Raw genomic sequence first — 24,096 nt, 5'->3', positions numbered from 1 at the left:
ATAGATTTAAAAGTTTATTTTTATTATTTATAGAAACAAATCACTTATAATAGAACAACCGAGTGCTTTTAGTAGGGAGTATATAATATAATTATCTATTTAATTAGCAAAAACCTGGTCTTGTGCGCGTAATCAAGATCTACAAACCAGTATTTGTATTATGTGATTTTTTTGACGTGAAATGATCATAATCAATTTTTTGTGATTGTTTTTATATTTGACTAATAAAACTCTAATAATGTGGCAAATTAATTAGGGTTAATTGCCGCTAAATCCATATACTTTTTCAAATTTTGAGTTTTTCCCATGACAAAAAAAATTCCGAATTAAAATCCATGAATTGGAAAATCGATAGGAATTTTCCCCCGTGTCCATTTTTCGGCCATCTCCGAAATGACTCCGATCACATGTGTCCACATTTATTCCAGGTGTTAAAATAAAAGTATGACTTAGCTGCCACATAAGAAATATTTTGCACCTCTGCAATTCCTCTAATTTCCCCTAATATTAACGAAAAGCCTCTGAAATTCTTACAAAATCAAAAAAACCCTAATTCCAGATTTAAGACTTTGTTCATATGAGAGTGTCAATTTCCAGATTTAAAGGAAGATCTGTGAGAGAGAGAACGACGAGATGAGGCTGGATCTATAACCAGCGGCGATGCACGCCGGGATTCTGAGGCGGCAATGGCTACTAAAGGTTGCCCTGTCGCCGGTGACATTGCTATGTAGAGAGAGGAGCTTAGATTTAGGACCATTTCCAGATGATATTTCCCCCCTTTTTCCATTGAAGTTATTTGCAGGACATAACCGTAGGTGTGGCGACGACGCGCAAACGGTGTGCGGCAGCGGGACTCACTCAAGGAGGAGATCGTGAAGCAGAGCGATGAAAATTTCTTGGAAATTTCTCAGAATTCGATGGAATTTTGATTGATGAAAAATGTTGTTGAAATTGCTCTAAGAACCCTAAATCGGACGCGAAAATTGGAAATGAAGGAAAACCCTTAATTTTGGGTTAATTTGTCCAAAACCACGCTTAAAATGATGCCGTTTTATTTAAATGTCATCGGCGTCGTTTCATTGAACGGACGACGAAGACACGCTGGATCTCCGATTGCCAGCTCGTATTAAGTTTGGGGGAAAAATCGGACGCGGGGGAAAGTTCCTATCGATTTTTCAATTCATGGATTCTAATTCAGATTTTTTTTATCATGAGAAAAACCCGAAATTTGAAAAATTACATGGATTTAGCGCAAATTAACCCAATTAATTATAGTATTATTTACCTAACATTTTGACATTGTTGGGAGGAGTCGGTTCGACGATGGGATAAGTGTACTCTTTGATTCCTCAACGTGCACTTGGTATTTCGCATCAGGTGAGACTTGAGAGCATATATTTTTCATATCCTTTTTTTTCTTTTTAAAATTATCTTTACAAGTCATAATGTTTTTGTTTTTCTTAATTAATTTGATTTGTTCTAGTTGATTGGATATTTTGCCTTGTTTTTAATAGAAAAATTGAGAATAAAAATAAAAATCATAACTCGCTAGAAACTAAAACCAAACACTTTCAGCAACTTCAGTTTGGTCGAGAGTGAAGAGTGTATGTAAAAAAAGTAACTGAGCTTAAATACGGGACGAAAATCTTAAACTAATAATAATGCTTCCTAAAAAAATTGTTTCAAAAAAAAAATCCTGCAAAAAATAGTTTGCTCAAACTTCAATCTGAAGAGCTCCTCGATCTGTACGACTCAAACCGGCCTCCTCATCAACGTTTTTCTTCTCATCATCGCCCTCGTTTTCGTCGCCTCTACATTAGTTGCTCACATATTATTAAGCAATTTTTACACCAACATTTTGGTGCAGTATATAAAAACAAAAAAGAGAGATGAAGTGAATTTATCCGTACACTGAATAAACAATGAGCCCGAGCGTGACAGCAGCAAAGGCCATGAAATACATCCAATCCACCTGCACAAACAAACAATCACACCCAACAACAATAATACTACTAATTCACAACTTGGTATTACCTTTTCATGGTATACGAAGATCCGGATTAAAACGGACCACATATCCGAAGTCAGCAGCGAAAGATTTAGCATTGTTGATCCGTTCATCTACATCCAAATTTGTATCCAATGGCATAAATAAATCAATAAATAGACACTAAACTCTAGAGTAAACTATATTTTGGATGAAAAGATACCTTGAGCAAAACAGGAACCCCCGAGTAAAACGCAAACATCGCTAAAGAAAATCCAACGAACGGGAGTGTCTGCAACAAACATGTGTTATTCAGTGATCCATGAGAGAGGGAGGCAGGGAGAGAACTAGACAGAGAGAGATACCGCCCCAGAAGACCAGTGAATCGATTTGAGTTCATGGCGCTCAAGTATGCTTCTGCATATAGAGTTAAAACAAGTGAAAAATATTGATGAGTTGATATTGAATGACAAAGGAAAGGTGAGAGGGAAGAGAAGAATACATTTGGATAGCACTGATAATTGCACCAAAGATGCCCAAGAAGGCCATAAGTTCCACCCTATCTGCACTTTTAACAAAAAACTCCTGCATTACCAACCACAACAAGCATTAATTTTTATGCTAATGCTAATCTGCCTCTCTGAGTAGCAAATTTAGTATGCACTTGCCTCGCTGACGTTGCTAACACCGTAAAGTGTTGCCCCGGCAATAACGAGCAGATCACCTTTAATAGGTATGCTACCACCTAAAACAAAACCACCAAATTCAAAAAAAAAATGATGGATGAAATACAAGTAGCTGGAGGAGAGAAATGATAATGATAATGATAATACTTGATCTATCTGCTGCATGTACGTCAGAGAAAACAACTGTTACAAGACCAGCAATGCAGATTGCTACGCCTATAAACTTTTGGAATCTATACTTCGTCTTCAAAAAGAACCATGTCAGAAACAGGACACATGGTATTGTCCAACAATCCAGCAGCATCACACTTGTAAGTGAGGTGTACTGGTATGCCTTCACCACTGCGACATCCACAACAAACTGTGTTATTTCTACCAAAAGCACGCATAGCATAGACTCAATGAAACGACCAGTTATCGGTCGTATTATTTTACTACCAAGGATAAGCATGCCATATATGCAATTGCAAAGAAAACCATTTAACAGTAGACCATAACTGGAAAGTCTGCCTAATTATGAAGGAAGCTCTATCATGAAGTTGAAATGCGTCACAAATTCTACATAAGTATGATGGATCAAATTAAGTTGTAATGCTATCTTTTATTCTGGAATTACTATAATATGTGCTCACTCAATGCATACAGTAAGAAAACAATAACTGCCAGGACAAACTAAAATATCTTGTATTAGAAATTATCACCTGTGGTAATGGAACTATGCAAATATGTAAATCCTTGTTAGTTGAATTAGGTAGTCATTTAACAAGTTATTGGATGCAGAAGGTATTCATAGATTGTCTATTTAAAGCTGTCCAAACTCATCAAATTTAGAAGATGGTGTAAGTAGTAACTTACCAAGAAAATTGGCTTCAACATCAACCAATCCTAGCAAGATGTAGTAATACCATTTGGCCTAACCAACACAATATCAATGACATAAGTAGACAATTAGATTATGACAAAACATACTGGCACAACCAATGGTGACATGCTCCTCAACTATTGTAAGGAGATAATAGCTAAAACAATAATTTTGTAAAACAATAGCTAAAACAGAGTAAGAGAGAGAGAGAGGCCAATGAACTGACCTTGAGAGGTTTTCTTCTGTAGAGCATAATGCTTCCATAGACCAATACCAACAATACATAATTCAAGAACGACTGCGACGTTGGTGCATTAATTCCTACAATTTACAACAATAGCTTAGCTTATAGGTAAACAACTACAAAATCAGCCCCTCATTTTTTCTCTTCATGCTTTACAAATTAATACTAAAGTCCATAATCAGGTGGCAATCCAGCATAATTATATGAGCAAAACAGTATCAATTTTGCTTCCACACAATTGCGTTGAAACAAAACACAGGCACAATGTCTCAGAAACTCGATAACAACAACATCCAGATTAACATCACAAATGAAATTGATAAACCATAAAAAAAATATTAAAAAAAAGGAGACCTCTGTTGGCGAGTTCAGAAGATGAAAATCCGGTGGAGGTGATGAGAAGAGAGAGAAACTGTCCTAAAGCAAGCCCTAATAATGTAGATTTCGTGAACAATTTTTTGCAATTCACCATCTTCGTTCAGATTTTATGCGCATTAATGTGTTACTATTAGTTAGCCAAGCCGAAGCGAGACAACTCGTATATCAGCTCTCTCTCTCTCTTGATATATATAAGACACGTTGTGGGAAAATAATGAGGAAAGGGTTTGACACGTTCCCACTTGCCTTTTGACTCTCTCACTCTAACTGAATGTATAATAAAAATATTCTCTGATTTCATTGTCCTTTTACTCTGGTCAACTCCACTTGTACTTTTGCTCATAATTCTTCTTCTTCCATCCTTAAATCTTCTCTCTTTTTTAAAGAAACACACATTAAAAAAAAAAATGGAACCATAATTCACTTTTTTCTTTTGTTGGAAAATAGGAGCAAGACATCTTTTTTCTACAAATATATTTTAAATATCGCTATCGTATTTTGCCATTTTAAAACATTGGTAAAAAAAAATTATCACATGTTGCCCGTTTACCAACTCATAATATAATTAATCATCATTATTAATACTATTTTTTAAGTGAATTCTTTTTCTACTGACAATACACTCAATTATTCTTATTAAAATCAATGTTGTTCAATTTTAAGATTATTTTTTATGGACAAATAGAGTATTAATGATTGATTCAAATTATATATGTACAATGTTTGAGAAAAAGATTATTCATCTAGATGTATGTTCCGAGCATAGAATAAAGTGCATAATTACTATATTTAAAAATATATATACCGTAAAATACACAACGTATGGACCAATTCTAATTTTGCACACAAATTTTGAAATTTCAACTAAAATACATAAAATTTTAATTTATTTTGATTTTGCAAAATCAGAATTAGTAAAGATTTTGTATATTTTGCTGTAATTTATCCTAAAAACGATCTCTCTCCTTTTTTTTTTTTAATTCCAAAATAGCTAACATTTAAACAGAAGTTCTAATATACTTCATAATATTATTCGCAGGCCCATCCATCAATAACTACCAAAACTAATATTTTTAGTGTGCAGAATCCGAACGTGTAAAAGTATCTGGTATTAATTCTGCTATTATTATTATTATTATTATTATTATTATTATTATTATTATTATTATTATTATTATTATTAAAAAGGCTGCTATTACTTGAGACTAAGAATAAATATATATTTGGTTTTCAAGCAAAAAATGGCATGTTGCTTTTAATACAACTTGATAGGTTGGACTCCATTCACAAACTCTAATTTGGTAACAAAATAGTAGCGCACAATATAGATTTGTAATCTACAAGATAAATTGTAACCTAAATAGAATCTTTATGTGAAGCCAACTAAAAGCAATCAGCTTTTTAAAACAAATTATACGTTCAAGAAATTTAAGTTTATAGAATAGATAAATTAACACAAATCCAGAAAAATAGATAACGGACTTCTTTCTCTCTCTGTTTGTTTTTTGGATGAGCTACCTATTCAAACCCCATCTAATTATCGGATAATTAAGATACACCGTTTATTTTTCTCTTTATGTAAACACATATGTGATGCACCAGATGTAATCTATCAAAGAGGTTGAATTTTATCATTTTAAGGGAAGAATTGTAGATCAGTGACAAATATACATTTGAATAACAAACAAAAGACAGGATTGTGGTAAATTTAATTTTTTGCTGAAATAATGTGATAGAGTGAAGATGGAAGAAGAACGAAACTGACTTATAACTGAAGAGGAACCCTCAAAACCGAGGTCCACAGAGAATTCTCTCTGCCACAGCGACGTGCTGTAAAACCAAAATAAATCCTGCATGACCTAACCCTACGATACTGAAATATTAAATAGTCTACTGCCACAAAGCCCATGGACAAGGCCCGTGGATAAAAACTAAATAAACTCATAATAACTAATTAACTTAATTAACCAACGCTAAGAGGCCCAGGCCCACAGCAGCCTGGGCTGCAGTAACTCCTCTCTGCGCATCTCTATCAACTGCCCCGGTCGACGAAGCAGCCTTGTCCTCAAGGCTGAAATCTGGAAATTGTCCGCGAACATCCGCAACGTCCCTCCAAGTACTTTCATCGTCAGGCAAGCCTTGCCACTGAATAAGCACCTGGTCCACCGAACTGCCTTTTCGATCAATGGTCGGTTCTCTTGAGGGCCCACCCGTATTTGGTGATATCTGGCGCATAGATCGAGTTTGCAATAATACCGGGCTCGGGTACGGACTGTTACTCGGTTGGATAATGCCGGCCTCTAGCATCTCTCCTGCAAGTTTCTCCATCTCGTCTTTCTGAGAGTGATTATATCGATATGGCCTCACCGAGACCGGTGAGGTGCCTTCCTTCGGAACAATCCGGTGATCGCCTGCTCGCTGCGGGGTCAGGCCCGCTGGGGCGCTAGTAACATGTGGAAAATCTGATCTGCCGACGTTAAAGGTGAGGATTCCGTTTTTGGTGCACGCTCGGCGAGTCAGTGAAGGATCACCACGAAGGCAAACACGTGTGCCCTGATAATAGAACTCCATTGTGAGGTTAGACCAGTTGGCGGTCACATCGCCAAGGGTGGCGAGCCAAGAGACCCCCAAAATCACATCAACACTGCTCAAGGGAAAAACGAAACAAGTAACAAGAAATAGTTGAGAATCAAGTTTCAAAGGGACAGCCTTACAAACGCCGGTGATGTGCACCCGTGAGCCATCGCTGAGAACTACAGTCTGTGTTGACGTTGGTTCAACAGGCAATTGTAAGGATGAAGCCACTGTCTCGGAGATGAAGCAATGACTAGCTCCACTATCAATCATCGTGAGTAGTTTGAAACCACCCACCGCACTAAACAGCTCCAATGTACGTGGGCCATCGAACCCCTTAGAGGACAACTTGGACAGTTGCAAGTGTTGTAGCTCAGGCTCGAGAGAAGGGAACTCCTCTAGCGTGTGGTCCTCCAGGTCCAATTTCGCTGAATCCTCTGGCGGGTCCCCGTCACCCAGCAGGATGACGTTTAAGAATTGTGATGGGCACTTGTGCAGCGGTCCATATGGCTGACTGCAGCGGAAACACTTTCCCTGTGCGAGATATTCCTTGATCTGGTCCTCCGTTAGGTGGCGCGACTTGCGATTCCCTCGGATTCCGGAGGAAGCCGTGGAAGAATTATTAGCTGATTGCCCAGAAGCGTTGGGAGTGGGAGTGGAATTTCGAAACCCTCCACTGACTGCAGAGTTCCCGCCCCGAAAAGATGTTGCGGGTGTCGACCCAATAACTGGCGCCCCTCCCCGAAAAGATGCTGTCGATCGCAGGGGGGCGGTGCTGGGGAAAGACGACTGAGGAGGCTGCGATGATCCTCGCGAAGAACGGCTGATGCGGCGGGCTGCCCGGATGGCGGTAAAAACATTCACTGAATCTGACTCAGTAATTCGATCCCGAACGGAGGAGTGAAGACCACCCAAAAACATACCTAAATATTGAGCTGGTGGAAGCTCCGGAAGCTGCGCAATTCGTTCTTCAAATAAGGCCAAATACTCTTCCAAGGAACCGGTTTGGCGCGTGATATGCATAGCTTCATAGGCGTTGATAGCCGAACTATCGCCAAACCGTTCAATAAGCTCTTGAGAAAACTGACTCCATTCAATGGAGGCGGAGCGACGCAAAACCCATTGGGCCCAGAATATTGCTCGCCCCGACATGGCAATAAGCGCCAACTGCACACGATCCGAAAGTGGTGTTCGATGGACTAAGAAGTATTGCTCGGATTGGGCAAGCCAGGCAATAGGGTCTGTGCCATCAAATATAGGAAGATCCATCCGCGGAAACGAAGGCTCCTGCAGTCCACCACCGCCAGGTGGAGGGGTTGTCTTCTCGCCCGTGATTTCAGGCCCACGAGTCTTGGTCAAGTTCCGAAGTTGTGCCAGGATGGAGGCTAGGGTGCTCTCAACGGATGCCATGGAACCCTCCAAACCCTCGACCTTGCCTGCTACCGAGCCGACCGTTGTCTGCAAGTCATCTACCATCTTCTCCATCTGTTCCAGACGTTTCTTTTGCGTGGCCATCACGAAAAGGTGGCAGGTCGGACCAAATTGATAGAGTGAAGATGGAAGAAGAACGAAACTGACTTATAACTGAAGAGGAACCCTCAAAACCGAGGTCCACAGAGAATTCTCTCTGCCACAGCGACGTGCTGTAAAACCAAAATAAATCCTGCATGACCTAACCCTACGATACTGAAATATTAAATAGTCTACTGCCACAAAGCCCATGGACAAGGCCCGTGGATAAAAACTAAATAAACTCATAATAACTAATTAACTTAATTAACCAACGCTAAGAGGCCCAGGCCCACAGCAGCCTGGGCTGCAGTAACTCCTCTCTGCGCATCTCTATCATAATGGTACAAGTTAGGAGAGATGCATTCCGCCCAAAATGTATACATTTTTTTATACTCCACTAAAAAGTGGTAAAGAAAATACTTATGTTTATCTATGAATCATACTATTATAGTTGCATTACATCATACCCATGGAAGTTGAGCAATGCAGGAGAAGATGTTTGCTATATGAAATCAGTTCCAAATGCACCACGATGCTCCAAATAGCTCGAGCAGGCGTCTGTTTCATCTGAAGTTTTTTCTTCATTCGGATATAGCTCTTACTCGTCGTGTCTGACTTGGCCAAGAGCGATATTCACGGCACATGAGGCTCTGCCGATATTACTATCTGGCCATTGATCTGCAGCACCATAAGCAAACACAACTAAAATTGGAACCACCAGTGCTTTTAAACTCATTAAACTTGGCATATCTACTATATCAACTCGGGATGCTTCACATTTTCCACTTAGGTCTCATCAAATTTTCAACATTTCACTTTATACTATTTGGAACTTTAACAATTGTTTAACTCATTTTCATCACTAATATAAAGACTGCAAGCATTTTTTGTCATTCAACGTGCCCTTTTTCTTTTTATACAGTGAGCATAATTAAACAAATTTTCTATTTCACACCTTTTTAGCTGTCTATATATATATACACACATAACAAATCCATGTTTATTTTCATTTGATTTCTATACAAAAGTCAAATTCAATTTCAAAAATTAAAACTCTTGAAACAAGACTAAAGGGATTAAAGAGTGGTTAAAGTGTTGGCACTTTTGCCTAACCATCGTTTCTACGAATAATATGTATATAACTGCACTAAAATGGTATAGGGAAGAAGAGAAACAATTCAAACCTGGACGTGCAACGTACCTGGCCTGAAAAGAAGCATAAATGCAACCGAAAGACTATACTGCTGGTAGCCTTATCTTCATCAGCCTTGGAGTCCTTGTGCTAATCGTTATCATCTCAAAAAGCACATGCTTGATACAGATGAGAGAAGATTTCTTAAATTCTTCACTATCCAATTGTAACGAGAGGAGTAACGTAAAAAGAAACCACTCTAGCTCTGTTTTTGTGTGTTCTCATTTGGCAACCACTGGATATCCTGCAGCAAAAATCAGATTATTCGAATGTTAACGAACTAGTACATATTTGCGTGGGTAAGTCAACAGGGATATTTATATACCAACTGAAATACTCAGAAAATTCCATACAAAATCGCAAATTTGCAACAAGCTTCTCTTGATTTTCCTTTCTTGACTCAAAGAATTAGGAGGTCTTATAGAAATTATTAAAGTGCATCTAATTCGATTTGCAAAACTGGACATAATTTACAAAGGCATTGCTATTTCACATCAGGTGATACAGTGATCAAATTAGTAAATGAGAGCCTACATTATGATCCAATAATGCAGCCAGCTTGGATTTCTGATATCGAACATATGAATTGTGTGATGTCTACTTTTGCAGGCAGGCGATAAGTTAACAGGCAGGAGTTTGTAAATGTCTCTTCACAAACATCTCACACGTTCAAGTATGGTTTACTTGATGGACTAATAGGTCCTTGAAATTAAACTATCTCCTTATGCAATTGACTTCTGTTAGATTCATGAACAGAGTTATTAGATCACACCTACAATTTTATTTTACATGGTTTTTGATTTAACAGTCCACCTTGTATTATTACACTATCAATATCATTCAAACTGATCCTATCGATGCAAACACGCTAATTAATTTATGCAATTATAAAGCAAGATCAAGTTGCAGAGATCAACACATACAAATAACATCATAATTAAACATACATTTGCCAATATGTAATTTTCAAACAGATAGAAGAAATAAAGCGTGTAAATGCTTTTTAGGGCCTCTCGTTTTCTTCATGCATCGCTATAATATAGCTAAGAGTGCAATAATCCACTAACTAGATGATGGAAGTTCAACAGCATCATTCCTACTCCTTCATAACTTGGTTTATTATTGATTTCCTATGGCAATGCTATCCAACGAAAATTAACACAGAAATCGACTAAAAATAACAGGAATTAAGATAACGTAGTAGTACTAAGAGCATACCATGTGACACAAGCTTTCTGAAAGAATAAGCGCATCCTCCCATCTGTTAACCTTTAGAAGCCCCTTGACGAGATCAACAAGCACAACGAACTCGGGAATATTACCTTTTCCAATCATGTCCGCATATAATTCAAAGGCTTCATCGATTCTGCCTGAAGCTGACAGGCTCTCGATTAAAGAAGAACACACATTCCTATGAGTTGATGAAGATGGAGACAAAGACGAAAACTCTTGATGCAGCTGCAGAGCCATTTCCAATTTTCCAGCCTTCTGAAAGCTATCAATCAAAACTTTGTAAACTGGGATAAGGGGAACAGAATCATTGTTACTCATTTCATCCACTAACTGAAGACTCGATATAAAATCCTTGCTGAAGCCTTCTACAACCTTCTGATAGTTTGCTAAACGGCTCGGCCAATATGTTTGTTTCATCTCCTCCAGAAGCTGATAAGCCTCATCCAATCTCCCAACGCCGCAACAATGATTTATCAAGACCCTGTATGTGATGTAATTCGGAGCACATCCCTTTTTGGTCATCTCTTGGAAGAGTTCGAGGCTTTTATCCACTTTTCCAGCAACCCCAAAGCCATCTATCATGGCTGTATAGGTAACGACATTAGGATTACAACCTTTTTCCTCCATCATCAACATCAGTTTGTATGCTTCAGCTGTCTTCCCCACTTTACAAAGACCATCAACCATCTCTGTATAAGTAACAACATTAGGCATGCAAGAACTTTCCAGCATTTTTGCCAAGACTTTCAAAGCAAGATCGAGGCGTTTATCTTTAAACAGCCTGTCGATCATAGAGCTGTATGTATAAACATTTGGGGCGTATCCGCGTTCAGACATCTTAGCAAAAACTTCTTGTGCTTCATCTAGCTTTCCGACCTTGCAGAATCCATCAATAAGAGCATCATAAACTATATGATTCGGCTCACAGCCTTGAGCCGTCATTGCATCTAAAATATTGTGGGCCTCTTTGACCCTATGCACCTTGCACAAGCCATCGACCAGAGCTCCATGCGTAACAACATTCGGTTCATTATTACTATCACCCGAAATTCTAAAGTACATATCTATGTCACGGACATTAGGATTTCCTCTCATTCTTTCATAAATTGCGCCTGCCTTCTCTATATCTCCAGCTTTACAGTATCCGTCAATCAAAGCAGTAAAAGTGACAACATTCGGTTGGCAACCTTGCGTCAGCATCATCTCAAATACCTCATTCGCATCGGATATTTTCCTTGCTTTGAGGTAAGCATGTATAAGTGCTGTATACGTGACCACAGTTGGAGCACACCCGTCCCTCATCATTTCCTCAAACCAGCACCGAGCCTGCTGAATCAAGCCAGCTTTACAGAACCTATCGATCATAATAGAGTAAGTGTACACGTTTGGGACAACGCCATTCTTTTTCATCTCTCTGAATAACGAGAGGGCCTTGTCTACTTTTGATGCATCGCAGAAAAAACCAATGACTTTATTGTACGTGCCAGCTTCTGGAACAAATCCATTTCCCATCATTTCACGAATCACATTATAAGCTTTCTCATACTTCCCAGCCCCACAAAGACAGCGGGAAAAATTGCTGACATTGACTCTATTCAACGCTACCCGGGCAACAAGCATCTCACTGTAAGCCTTTTCAGCCAGTTCCAACATGTCTGGACTTGGAAAGTTGTCAACACTGCATATACTTCCAATCAATATATTATAGACTACATAACCTGGTTTACAACCAGAATCAACCATTTTCTTGAATAATTTATAGGCATAGGAATGGTCCCCGGATTTGCAGTAGGCATGGACGAGAGAACAGAATATCTTGGGGCTCGGATAACAGCCTTCTGCAATCATCATGCTCAGAATTCTCTTACACCTCCCCAGCTTCCCCTTATTCAGACACCCACAAAGCAAAACCCTATATGTCACGACGTTAGGGAAACATGAATTCACCCGCATCCTATGCAAGAACTCCATAGCCTCTTCAAAGAGAGAGCCCTCACATAACCCCATTATCATTTTGGTATACAACAAAGTATCAGGCTGAATTTCTTCTGTCTCAATCAAAGTTAATGCCTCTCTCCATTTACCTATTTTGCATAAGAAGTGCACAAAGCAACCCAATATATGCATGTCCATCTTAAACCCCAAATTCAACATCTCCCTGTGAAGCAGCAAAGCTGTATCCAGCTTACCAGCCTCCAAGAACACGCGTACCAGTGCGTTGTATGTCACCCTAGATGGCTTATATCCGAAATCCTTGAGCCTCCCCAACTCCTCAAGTGCCAAATTCCACATCCCACTACGGCAACACTTCCTAATCAGTACATTCAGCAATCTCCCCAGCACTTCCCCATCATCCCCCTTTATCTCGAGCAGAAAACGATCACCCACTCTCTCGCCCCCACCGCCGCTTAATAACTCCAGCAAAGCATCGTAAACAGCGGCATTGTGACTATACCCTATCTGCCTCCCAGCCCACATGAAGAACCTAACGCCCAATTCTCGGTTTTGCACGTTTCTCAACACATCAACCACCAAATTCTCATCGAGTTTCTCCCTAAACTTCCTTAGAAATTTCTGGGATTCCTCTCCCAACCCATCATTGTTGTTCTTGATTGTATTTATTATTGATAAAGCATCGGTTGAGCACTTACCGGACTCAAAGACTTCAGCTTTGGCGACAGAGATGGATTCCTTGAGAAATGAGAGAAGCTGAGGCTGAGAGTGTTGAGGTGCGTTAGTGGAGTGGCGGATTTCGCTGTCCGATAATAATCCTTGGAGATTGCCGTCTGCGGCTGTTAGTCCTTCGATATTGTCGTCGGCATTGAAGAATCTGTAGAAGGGTTTTAGTGAGTTTATCAATGGTGTTGGAGAAATTAGAGCAGGTTTGAGCAACCTTCTGCTCATTCTAGCGCAGCCCTCTCTCGCTCTCTTCAGTTTTCTGCTTATAGTCCCCGCCGGCAGCGCAGCATTTGAAAGTTGCTTTTCTCTCTTTACGATTCTTGTGGGGCGACAAAATGATGGAAATGGAGAAATATTTGATTACTTAAAACCATAAATTTCGATTTTTCAATACTTACAAATTTCTTAATTTTATTTTTCTAAAAAACTATACACCCTCCCTCACCTCGCTTAGCTTAATTCTTTTCAGTACATTTATTTAGAAAATGAAAAATATAGCATAAAGTGTGTAAAAGTATGTGAGCCCATATTTATTATAATGAAAATTGATTATCCAAAAAAGAACCTAAAATGAACGGAACAACCTAAAAAAAAAAGTAGGCAAAGTCAAGTAGAACAAAAAGAGTATTTATTTGATATTTTAATAAATAATGATCGTGTGTATATTGGCTTAATAATAGAGAAATTAATGTTTTAAAGTTCATGCTATGAGTTAGACAACTTTAACAAAGCCATTGATGATTTGTGGTTTATAGAATCAAATGAAAAGAATGAAAAACAAGAACGCGATATTTACGTGGTTGGATCTTTTGATCTACGTCCATGAAAGAAAAATCAAGATTCACTACTATGACTCAAGAAAGAATACACAAATCCTCAAAAACAAAAGGAGTTGCAGCGTATAAGCCTATCAAGACTACTGCTTTCTAACTCTCTTTCTTTTCCTCTTGCTATGTGAAACTCTCCGTTGCAATCTAACCAACAATATCATATACCGAACTTAAGCTGGCTCAAGTCGTTGGAGAAAGTAACATAGAATCGAGTTGATAAATTGCTGCATAGATTGCTATAACAAACTCTTTCATGCATATTGCAGTGATTCCCTCGAACAAACTGATATTCCATAGAATTAAGTCCGTCATGCACAACTAATTACTATACAAAACAGACATATTCTTCACAATTCTCAACTTTGGCTGCACAATTTTTCTTCTTCAGTTCCTTTTCAATCACTCATCAATTCTATTGTGTAACACCAATGTGCTCTCCTCAAGAGAGCCCATACCAATCATTCCACGACACTTCTTAAACATAGCAATAAGCAGACCTTTTGTCAACATAGCAGAGGCATTCTCTTCGGTTGAAATCTTTATAATCTTCACAATACCACTTTCAACTATATCTCTCACAAAGTGCAGTCTAGCATCTATATGTTTAGACTAGGGCTGGTAAGTCGGTCGGTTCGGTTTTAACCGAACCGGTTTACCGGTTAACCAAAACCGGTTAAGGGCCATTTTCCTAACCGATAACCGAATCGATTATTGGACCGGTTAACCGATTAACCGGTCCGGTTGCCAAACCGATTAATCCACGAATTTCTCAATTTGTCCGAATGTAACCGGTTAATTCGGTTAATCGGTTAACCGGTTAACCGAATTAACCGGATTTTTTAAAAAAAAATTCAAATTTGTAGAATGTGTGCAATAAGATTTGAACTCTTGACCTTTGAAATAAGAAATAAGGTTTTATCCACTGCACCAATTCATAACTTATGATAATTTAGAACAAATTTTTTTATAGATACTTGAAATATTAATGTATTATTTAAATTAAAATATTAAAATATAAATTAATTAATTTAATATAAAATAAACCGGTTAATCGATCGGTTAAACCGATTAACCGATTAGTGATGAACACACTAACCGATAACCGAACCGAACCGGTAAAAACCGGTTATCGGTTAACCGAAAACCGATTTTTCCGGTTCGGTTACGGTTAAAACCGATTAACCGGAACCGTTTTACCACCCCTAGTTTAGACCATTCACGAAAAACCTTATGCTTAAATAGATGAATAACACTTTTGACTATCACACAAAACGGTAATTGATTCATGCTCAACACCTAGCTCTTGTAGTATTTCTTTCAACCAAATTCCTTCTTTTAACAACTTCAGTAAGTGCCATATATTATGCTTTTGTGGTTGAACGAGCAACCACAGATTGCAATGTAAACTTCCAGCTATCTGGCAGAGCCATACAAAGTAAACACAAAATCCCAATTGAAACTTTCTAGTATCCAAGCTTCCTAGCACTTGGTTTGAGTCTGTATCTCATTTCTCGAAGAAAATTCCATAATCTGAAGTATTTTTAAGGTATCTCAAAACAACTTTCAAATCCTGTCAATGTGCTTTTCCAAGATTAGCCATAAATCGACAAATCAAACTAACATGATGTGCTAGGTCAGGTCTAGTACATAACATGGAATACATGATACTTCCCACCATATTAGCATATAAAAGTCTGCCCATCTCTATCATTTCTTCATCAGATTTTGGACTATGATCACTAGACAGCTTGATGTGTTGAGTTATAGGAACACTTACTATCTCTACCCCATTCATATTGAATTTTGATATTACCTTCTTAACAGTGGCAAATTCAGGGAGGGCTGAAGCCCCCTCCCAATTTTTGAGTTTTTTTTTTAAATATAGATATATTTTTTATTTTATATATCTATATATATGTATATGTGTATATAAATAAGAATAGAAGGAAAAATATAATACATTATTTATAGTATATCCAACTATCCATATTAATTATTTGACATTGTACATTGATTTGTTACATTTATGTTATTTTTATCCTATTTTTTTTCTTATTTAATTTTTAATGTTGAATTTGAGTTCATTCTAAAGTTAAAAGTAAAATTACTAATCATTAACAATGAAAGTTAGTTTATTTGTTTAGAAAATGATATATATATTTTTTTAAAGAATGCATAAAAGTATGTTTTTGTATGCTTTCAATCTACTTGATGTTGAATTAATTGAATTGCAAACAATTATCTATTATATTAAGTGATTGTTAAAAAAATGCATGAAAATGAAGAGTACGGAATGCTCAAAAAAATTTGTTTCGGGGGCGGGAGCCCCCGAACCCCGTGTAAATATCTTCAGACGTAATAGATCAATAAATTCAGCCCCCCTAACCTCAAATCCTGGATCCGCTCCTGCTTCTTAATATATAATCAGTCAGTAGAAGCATCAGGTGTCCTTTCTCTCTGTCTCTTTTAATATTCATACCCAAAATTCTCCTTGCATATCACAAATTTTTCATATCAAGTTCTCAACTAAGTGCTTGTTTCACTTTATCAATATACACACCACTTTCTTCGGATAAACACACTTGTCATGTAAAGTTCTTTTGAAATTAATGCTCAACATGAACTCATTAAATCTTTTATTCCACTGCCTAGGACTTTGCATTAACTTATACAAAGATTTTTTCAGTGGGCAAACTTGAGATTCACAACCAACCACTTCAAAACCCTCTAGCCCATTCATGTGGATAGTTTCTTCCAACTCACCATTCAAAAAAGTTGTTTTAACATGTAACCAGTGGCGAATCCAGGATTTTTAAATTGTGGGTATAAAAAATAACTCATAAATATAAATGTAAAAGATACTTAATTTAATGTTAAAAATAATACGTTCCAAAACATTGTTCAAACAAGAAGCACTAAATCGGCGCAAACCTCCAAGGTCTTTTCAAGGGAAATCATGAGTTTTTGGTTGATAAAGTTTTTTTTTTTAGAATATATGCTCTACTAACCACATCTCATTCATTTGGAGGATAATCCATTATGTTTATTTTCTTTCCCGGGTCGTGGGAAAGAAGTTCAACATCATAAATCAATTCTTTATCATCTAATGGAGGCCCACTAATTATACTACTTGAATCATCCAAATTCATAGCATTTTCTTGAGTTTGAGGTGACTTATTTGTAGGAGACTCACTCTCTTGAGATTTTATTTTCTTGAACATAAATTATCGAAGATCGGGTTGTTTTTTGGTTTAAGCAATTGGCGAACTGCTGAATCTACATAGAAATATTGAATGTTTATTGTTAATTAAATTGTTTTTCTTACTCTGTTTTTGGTTGAATTTAACTGATAGTGGTTCATTGGATTTAAGCCGTAAGAGCAGCTTCAATTCTATGAGACTATGAGTTTCTTCCTCTGTTAAGTAAGCATTTATGTCAATGCTTTAATTTTAATGTTTTTCCTCCACTCATTAGAAAATAATTTAAAGAAAAGAGTGTCTGTCGGATTTTTGAACACATTTGTTGGGTGAATGATACAACTGCACTTGCTGTATTTAGAACACTATCTGTTGACATGACAATCGATTGCTTATACCTTTCGGTTTTGTGGTTTTTGACCAATTCATGTCATGAAGTGGACAATATTACAATTTTTTGTAGGTCTAAAAAACATAAAGTTGGCTTGTTTAATGTTGTAGGGAATAAGATCATAATCTTTTTACCTTTTTACTCCCTCTGTCCCATTAATTTTGTCATGTTTTTTTTTTGGGTTGTCTCATTGATCTTGTCATGTTTCTATATTTGGTAATTGGCCCCACACATTTACACACTTTTACTACATTAATTATACTCTCCTTAATAACCGCGCCCAAAAGAAATGGGACAAGCCTAATGGGACGGAGGAAGTATTTTTCTTCATAGGATGGATGTTCAATTGAAAAAATGTGTTGTACTTGTGATAGTGCAAAAGCTGATGAATGACTCTACAACACTTTTTGCACTAGTGTTACAATATTTTATCAACCATAGGCGTTTGACATCCAATGAATTTCATGGACGAACAAGTGAATGTTATTCTTTATTACGTAAAATTCCAAAACAAATAGAGCATTTGCATGAAATCATTGCTCTAGATGACAACACTTGTGTTCACAACTTGAGGATGAATATGGATGCTTTTGTTCGTTTCTCTTATCTCCTTGAACATTCAGGTGGCTTAGAGGCTAATCGAAATGTCACCATAAATGAACAAATAGCGATGTTTCTGTTAATACTTGGGCACCACACAAAAAATTGTATTGTAAAACATAATTTCAAAAGATCTGGACGAACAGTTAGTAAAAATTTTCATATAGTATTAAATGATGCAATAAAACTTGTATTACTTGCTCGACCCGAACCAGTGACTGAAGACTGTCCAAATGATAGGTGGAAATGGGTTAAGGTATGTTGCATTGGTTTTGCATATATTTATTTTAGATGAGTTTTATGTCACCAATATATTTAAGCTTGACAATTCGGTTGGCCAGTTGGGGGTACGAAAACAAGTTAAATAATAGTTAAACCCGCATATATATATTAAATACTACTACTAAAATAAATTGGGGTACAGTTGTACCCCTGCTAACCTTCTTTAGATCCGCCAATGTATGTAACTAATGTAGTTCCAGATTCATATGTTTTATAGAGCTATTTTTACTACTCGAGAGAAAATTACATTGAAATTCACTCATTTTTGGATAGGGCTGCGAGAACGGCTCCTCACCCTTAGGAAGGCTTGCGGATATGATGCAGATACCCAAAGTTCTTAATCAAATAAACTTACTTACTTACTGACAGACACATATGTTTTCTCAAAAATATGATTAGTGATGCCGCCGATTTCGGGTCCGAACCAGCGGTTCAAGGTCAAAAAAAATCTGAACCGTAACCGACCCAACTGTGCTGCTGAAAGGCCGATTTTTGGGTCCTGAACCGCCGGTTCCAGGCCGGGCCAAAAATCGGCGGTTTTTCGATTTTCTTCCTCTTTTTAAAATGTATTTTTTTGTATTCTTTTTTATGAAATTAAATGATTTATGTTGAAATTTCAAATTTTTTTACTTTACAAGTGTTGAATTTTTTTTAAATTACTCAACTTAAATAATATAATAACTTATAATTTATAAATATAGGTTATGTTTTTTAAACAGAATGATGACTATGTCTAGAAACCTTAGGACCGGATTGGCGGCATTCTCGATCTACACCCCGGATCTTGACTTTATCTACCATTTTCATCACATCCTTCGAGAATTTGGGAGTTTGAAACGTTTTAGGTCACTATTTTAAAATGACCTAAATTTTTTTAGGCCATTTCCATTACCTCATTCGAGAAGTAGACTTCTATCTTAAATCAAAATGGCTCAAACCTATCAGGAATGACTTGATATGCTAACTGGGTGGCGTGTAAGATATCTCGTGGACCCCACTAGGGCCAAGACGATAATGACTGAAGTGAATGAGCTCTTGGTTAAGCTGCGTAATATGAGGAACGACGGCAAGTAAATGTAGCCTGATATGTTTGAGTAATTTTTGTTTAAGATGGAAGTTTAGTTCTTGCATGAGTATTTTGGTTCAAGATAGAAGCCTAGTTCTCAAAAGAGGTGATGGAAATAGTAGACAAAGTCAAGATCGGGGTGTGGATCGTGAGCGCTGCAAATGCGACCCTAAGATGTGTGGACACGGTCATTTTTTAATTAGTCCTACCTCGTAGAGACATTTCCGGCACTCCTCCACCTGCGCATAGGAACAACTTAGACTCAAATATCAGGCCATGGGAATAACTCATCACCCTCAGGATTAGGCTGTGCGAACGACTTACGCAGAGGCCAGAATGGCTCAGGCTTGGAACCAGGCTGCGGAAATGTAATACCCGGGCTTTTGATGACGTGTTTAGTTGCTTGAGTTTGAGTAATTAGGGTATCCTTTGTTTGATTACTTGTACAGAGATGAGGAGTTATATGAAGTTTTCTTGTTTTTTTTTTAAAAGATGTTGAGATGTTCTTTTGATGATGTTTGGATGATGTGGGATTTTATATCCGTAATTGAGTTTGAGTATTTGAATAATTCGAGATAATTATTTGAATGAGAACGGTGAACTCGGAAGTGAAATCTGAGTCCGTTAAGACGTTTTTGAAATTTTTGACTTTTTGACGATGAATAGTAAAAATACTGCTATTTCGTCTGTTTGTCGACTTTCAAAATCTTACGTGCACGTCGTCGAGAAATATTCTTAGTTTTTCGATACGAGTCCAATAATGAAAGTTTTTATTTTTGGACGACGAGTGAATAGTAAATCGGGATTTCTCGATAAACGAACCGAGCTCGTTTATCAGAATTTCGAGAACGGGCATGCGTTTTCTATATTTATATAGAATTACGAGTGTAATGAAAGTGAGTAGGAGTTGAGAGGGCGAGTAACGAAGAGTATGGGTAGTTAGTCGTTAAGACGAGACGAGACGAGACGAAACGAGATATTTAACGACTAAATATCTAACCTACCCTACCCCTAACCACCCCCCAACCGCCCAAACCCCTTTCCCCTCACTTACTTACGGCTGTTAGCAGCCAACACCCCTCACTTTTAATTTTTAATTATCTCACACACACTAAACACACACACAACTCACGCATATCTCCATTGTTGAGGAGTTGGAGCTTTTGAGCTCCGTTTTGAGCGAGAAGACGAGCCCCGATCATCTTTTCGAACACGTATCTAAGTAGGTAAGATCTCTACCTACGTTTTGATGGTTTTCTTTTCGATTTTCGTCGACGTCGAAAAACGTCGATTCTCGACTTTATTTTGAAACGACGTCGGATCGTCGTGAAATTTTAGTATGTTGTTCTTGGGTAGATGTTGAGCATGTTTAATGAAGGGAGTAAGAACGGAACGAACCGTAGCTATGAAACCCATGAGGGCAGCCCCGTTTTTCACATATTAGCTTGTCTTTCGATTTTTGTTTGATCGTTTTGACTTGATATTTGTGCTTAAGGGTATGCTAGAATCGATATATATTAAATTCGTATTTTTCCAAGCACGAAAATTGTATAAGTTTTTAGAGTATGATTATTTAAATTCGTGAAGTTTGGGACGTTGCATAATGAATATTATTGCGTATATGTGTTCTACGATATCACATGAGCATGCTAATTGATTTACAATTTATGGATGATAATTGTTGAACGAAATTAAAACTGGAATTCTGTAAAAATTTTACAGCAGTTTCAAGCTTATGTTTCGATGAGTTTTCATTGCTTGATGGCTCTGAAATTTTAGTATGTTTATCTATGATATGTGTATTTCGTCGCTGCAAAATTTCATGTCTTTTGGATGATGTTTGGTATTTTAAAGATATTTTGAAAAAATCCTTGACAGAATCTGTCAACTGTTGGTAGACTTCACAAAAACGTTTATATCTATTAATCCATGAAGGATTTTGCATCACCGTTTTTTTTAAACGAAACTAGACTTCAATACTTTTCTAAAAACATAAGATTTCGATTTTTATGACCTCTGAAACAGAGCAGTTTATTATTTCAAAAATGCCCTGTTCTGCTGTCATATTTGTCCAACAGTAAAAGTGTATGAGTTTCATTGTTTATTTGGCAGATCATATGAACGTTTTCTCTTGTGAAATTTTTAACCAAATCTTCAAGGATACCTTTAGTTTTGGCTGATTAAATTTGATGGAATTTTATTAAGGTTTGCCTTGGTTTCTAATGGCCTAAACAAAATTGGCAGAAACTGTCAATCTTTGACAGCCTGCACTAAAAGAGCAATATCTCCAAAAACCTTTAACCTTTTTGGTTAACTACCATTTTTAGAGTGAACTACACTTCATGAAGTTTTTGAGATCAATTGGTATGAGAGTTTATGATGATTGAGTTGGTTGTTATGAATTTTTAAAGATGACACAAAAACAGCAAAACTTTCTAGAAAACAACTTGATTATATTTGTTTTGATGGATGATACGATATGACTAAATGGTGTGAGTTGTGAGAGTTATGATTAACGCACATAAATGTTGGTATCTGACACTCGAACAATTGGTGTCGAGTATAAATGATAGTTTACTGATAAAGAGTTTTGATGATTTTGAATTGTTTGGTTTGCGTTGAAAAGATGTCAAGATGTTAAGTTTTGAGTCGAGAGACGAGTTCACGTAGTGAGATTCACGCGTTGAAATCTCGTGGCTGACATTATATATGAATAGGTCATGCCGAAATTTTTAGTGAAATTAGAATTTGAGCATAGTCAATTCTTGTTGACCTGTGACTCAAATACATACCTAATGGAAAGTTTAACTTTCTAATTGGTTAATTAGACGAGATGAGAGCGAATAGATCTGCTAAGAAAGTGGACTTTTCGATGTGTTAAATATTTCTTTTAATTGAAGCGCTGCTAATTATAACATAAGGATGTTATAATTAATGAGTAATGACGAGAGATAATAATTGTTATATTGATTAACAATCAAGAGAGATGAACATTAGAGATACTAATGTTTCATAAAAGAGATTAGATTATTAATCGAGGTTTCTTTTATAACTTCTCACCAATTCTTCATAACGATGAAGGTCCTTTTGGGAAGTAACGACTTGAGGGAGAGAGTGACGTTACTCATTGATACAGAGACACAACGAGGTGGGCATTACTTTTACTATACGTATATAGAGATCCCCTGCTTGTCGTAGGCCTCTTATACGAATGAATGCATGAGATGATTTAACTGTTAATTTCAGTTTTATATATCTATCAAACGAGTTTAATGCTACCTTTGAGCAAGTTATTTCATGACAAAATCTTTGAGTTAAAGTTATTTCAAGTATTGTCTTGCCATAAAATGTTTAAATTTTAGTATGATATCTATCTGCTTTGGCTTTGCCAATGATGCAATCGAATTCGGGTCCTGAGCAGTTGATAGCTATCCTGCCAGGGCTAGTGTACACCAGTGACCGTGAGTCATCTAGCGGGTTGGCCGGTCAAGTGACCGTGAGAGGTGGCCACCTCTTCGGCACAAAGTTCCAGATATGATAGATTACAAGAGAACTTAGTCTGCAGACGAACTTTAAGAATCACAAATGAACTTAGTAAGCTTGGGCCTTTTTAGCGAAAAACTCCCTTGCTGTACTGTTTATGATGGCATGACAATTTACAGTTTTGAAGCATGTATTTTTATACCTAGGCATACGTGCCCACTGAGTGCTTTTGTACTCAGCCCTGCATATGTTTTCTAAATGTGCAGGTTGAGCTGATGTGATGATGGTGCTGCAATGAGCGGAGTCTCCAGGGTTGTTAATAAATAGTTAACCTGTCTAGAATATGTCTTCATACATATGTCTAGCTACTTTCCGCTGCAAGATGTTGTTGATGTTATAGTATGTTATGTCATACTTTGAGTCTTAAGAGAATGGTTTCATATGATGTATAACTTGATTAATGATATTAATTAACTTTTATGCAGTCTTTCATAGACTGTTTTCAATTGAGTATTAATGAATAAAAATGACGAGTTTTATTAAGATGAGTAAGTTTTACGGCTATAAATGACGCCCCTTTTCTTTCCCTTCTTCTTTAACCCCATCCCTAGTCGTGGATCACTCGGCCTAACTATCCCTAGTTAGGGCGGGCTGTGACAGGAAACCTCTCAAGCAGAGGTGGGAATGGCACATGATGAGGTTGAAACACTGTTGGTGACGACGATGGCAGGAACAACGTTGGCGGAAACGATAATTAGTATGGGTATCTTCCAGATTGTTTAGTTAACTAATGAAACAAAGATTACTGATGGAGCTTATTATGTGGAGTTGAAAATACAATCAAGATCAAAACCTCAACATGGATTCTGGAATTTCTTGGAAAATATGGATTTTGTTATG

General features: G+C 37.2%; 3 protein-coding genes and 1 long non-coding RNA gene across 5 annotated transcripts; 1 reads left to right on the top strand and 3 right to left on the bottom strand.

The window, feature by feature from the left end:
• Positions 1 to 1,535: 1,535 nt before the first annotated feature.
• LOC130997629 (uncharacterized) lies at positions 1,536 to 4,320 on the bottom strand. The gene is made up of 11 exons (XM_057923019.1): positions 4,134 to 4,320; positions 3,762 to 3,856; positions 3,529 to 3,586; positions 2,821 to 3,015; positions 2,656 to 2,732; positions 2,490 to 2,572; positions 2,353 to 2,404; positions 2,211 to 2,279; positions 2,035 to 2,121; positions 1,911 to 1,972; positions 1,536 to 1,811 (listed from the first exon to the last, which is right to left on the bottom strand). The coding sequence occupies exons 1-11, from the start codon at positions 4,249 to 4,251 to the stop codon at positions 1,715 to 1,717; spliced, it is 993 nt and encodes a 330-aa protein (XP_057779002.1). The 5' UTR covers positions 4,252 to 4,320; the 3' UTR covers positions 1,536 to 1,714.
• A 1,796-nt stretch (positions 4,321 to 6,116) lies between these two features.
• On the bottom strand, positions 6,117 to 8,246 carry LOC131010514 (uncharacterized). The gene has a single exon (XM_057938061.1). It carries the CDS (start codon positions 8,244 to 8,246, stop codon positions 6,117 to 6,119), a length of 2,130 nt encoding a protein of 709 aa, XP_057794044.1.
• Positions 8,247 to 8,582: 336 nt separating this feature from the next.
• Positions 8,583 to 13,814, bottom strand: LOC130997605 (pentatricopeptide repeat-containing protein At1g06710, mitochondrial). 2 transcript variants are annotated; one of them, XM_057922979.1, is made up of 3 exons: positions 10,654 to 13,814; positions 9,445 to 9,679; positions 8,583 to 8,921 (listed from the first exon to the last, which is right to left on the bottom strand). In XM_057922979.1, exons 1-2 carry the CDS (start codon positions 13,570 to 13,572, stop codon positions 9,635 to 9,637), a joined length of 2,964 nt encoding a protein of 987 aa, XP_057778962.1. In that variant the 5' UTR covers positions 13,573 to 13,814; the 3' UTR covers positions 8,583 to 8,921; positions 9,445 to 9,634. The 2 variants fall into 2 exon arrangements, with proteins under 2 accessions (XP_057778962.1, XP_057778970.1); XM_057922987.1 differs by having other exon boundaries at positions 8,583 to 8,909.
• A 6,378-nt stretch (positions 13,815 to 20,192) lies between these two features.
• On the top strand, positions 20,193 to 23,739 carry LOC130997599 (uncharacterized). The gene is made up of 3 exons (XR_009093131.1): positions 20,193 to 20,939; positions 22,795 to 22,861; positions 23,463 to 23,739. It is a non-coding gene; the product is annotated as an uncharacterized LOC130997599 (long non-coding RNA).
• The last annotated feature ends 357 nt before the right edge of the window (positions 23,740 to 24,096 follow it).

This window comes from Salvia miltiorrhiza, chromosome 1 (assembly GCF_028751815.1).
Source record: "Salvia miltiorrhiza cultivar Shanhuang (shh) chromosome 1, IMPLAD_Smil_shh, whole genome shotgun sequence".
In the NCBI taxonomy this organism is placed as follows: Eukaryota; Viridiplantae; Streptophyta; class Magnoliopsida; order Lamiales; family Lamiaceae; genus Salvia; species Salvia miltiorrhiza.
The sequence above is the reverse complement of the archived record's forward strand: the minus strand, read 5'-3'. Positions and strand labels throughout refer to the sequence as shown.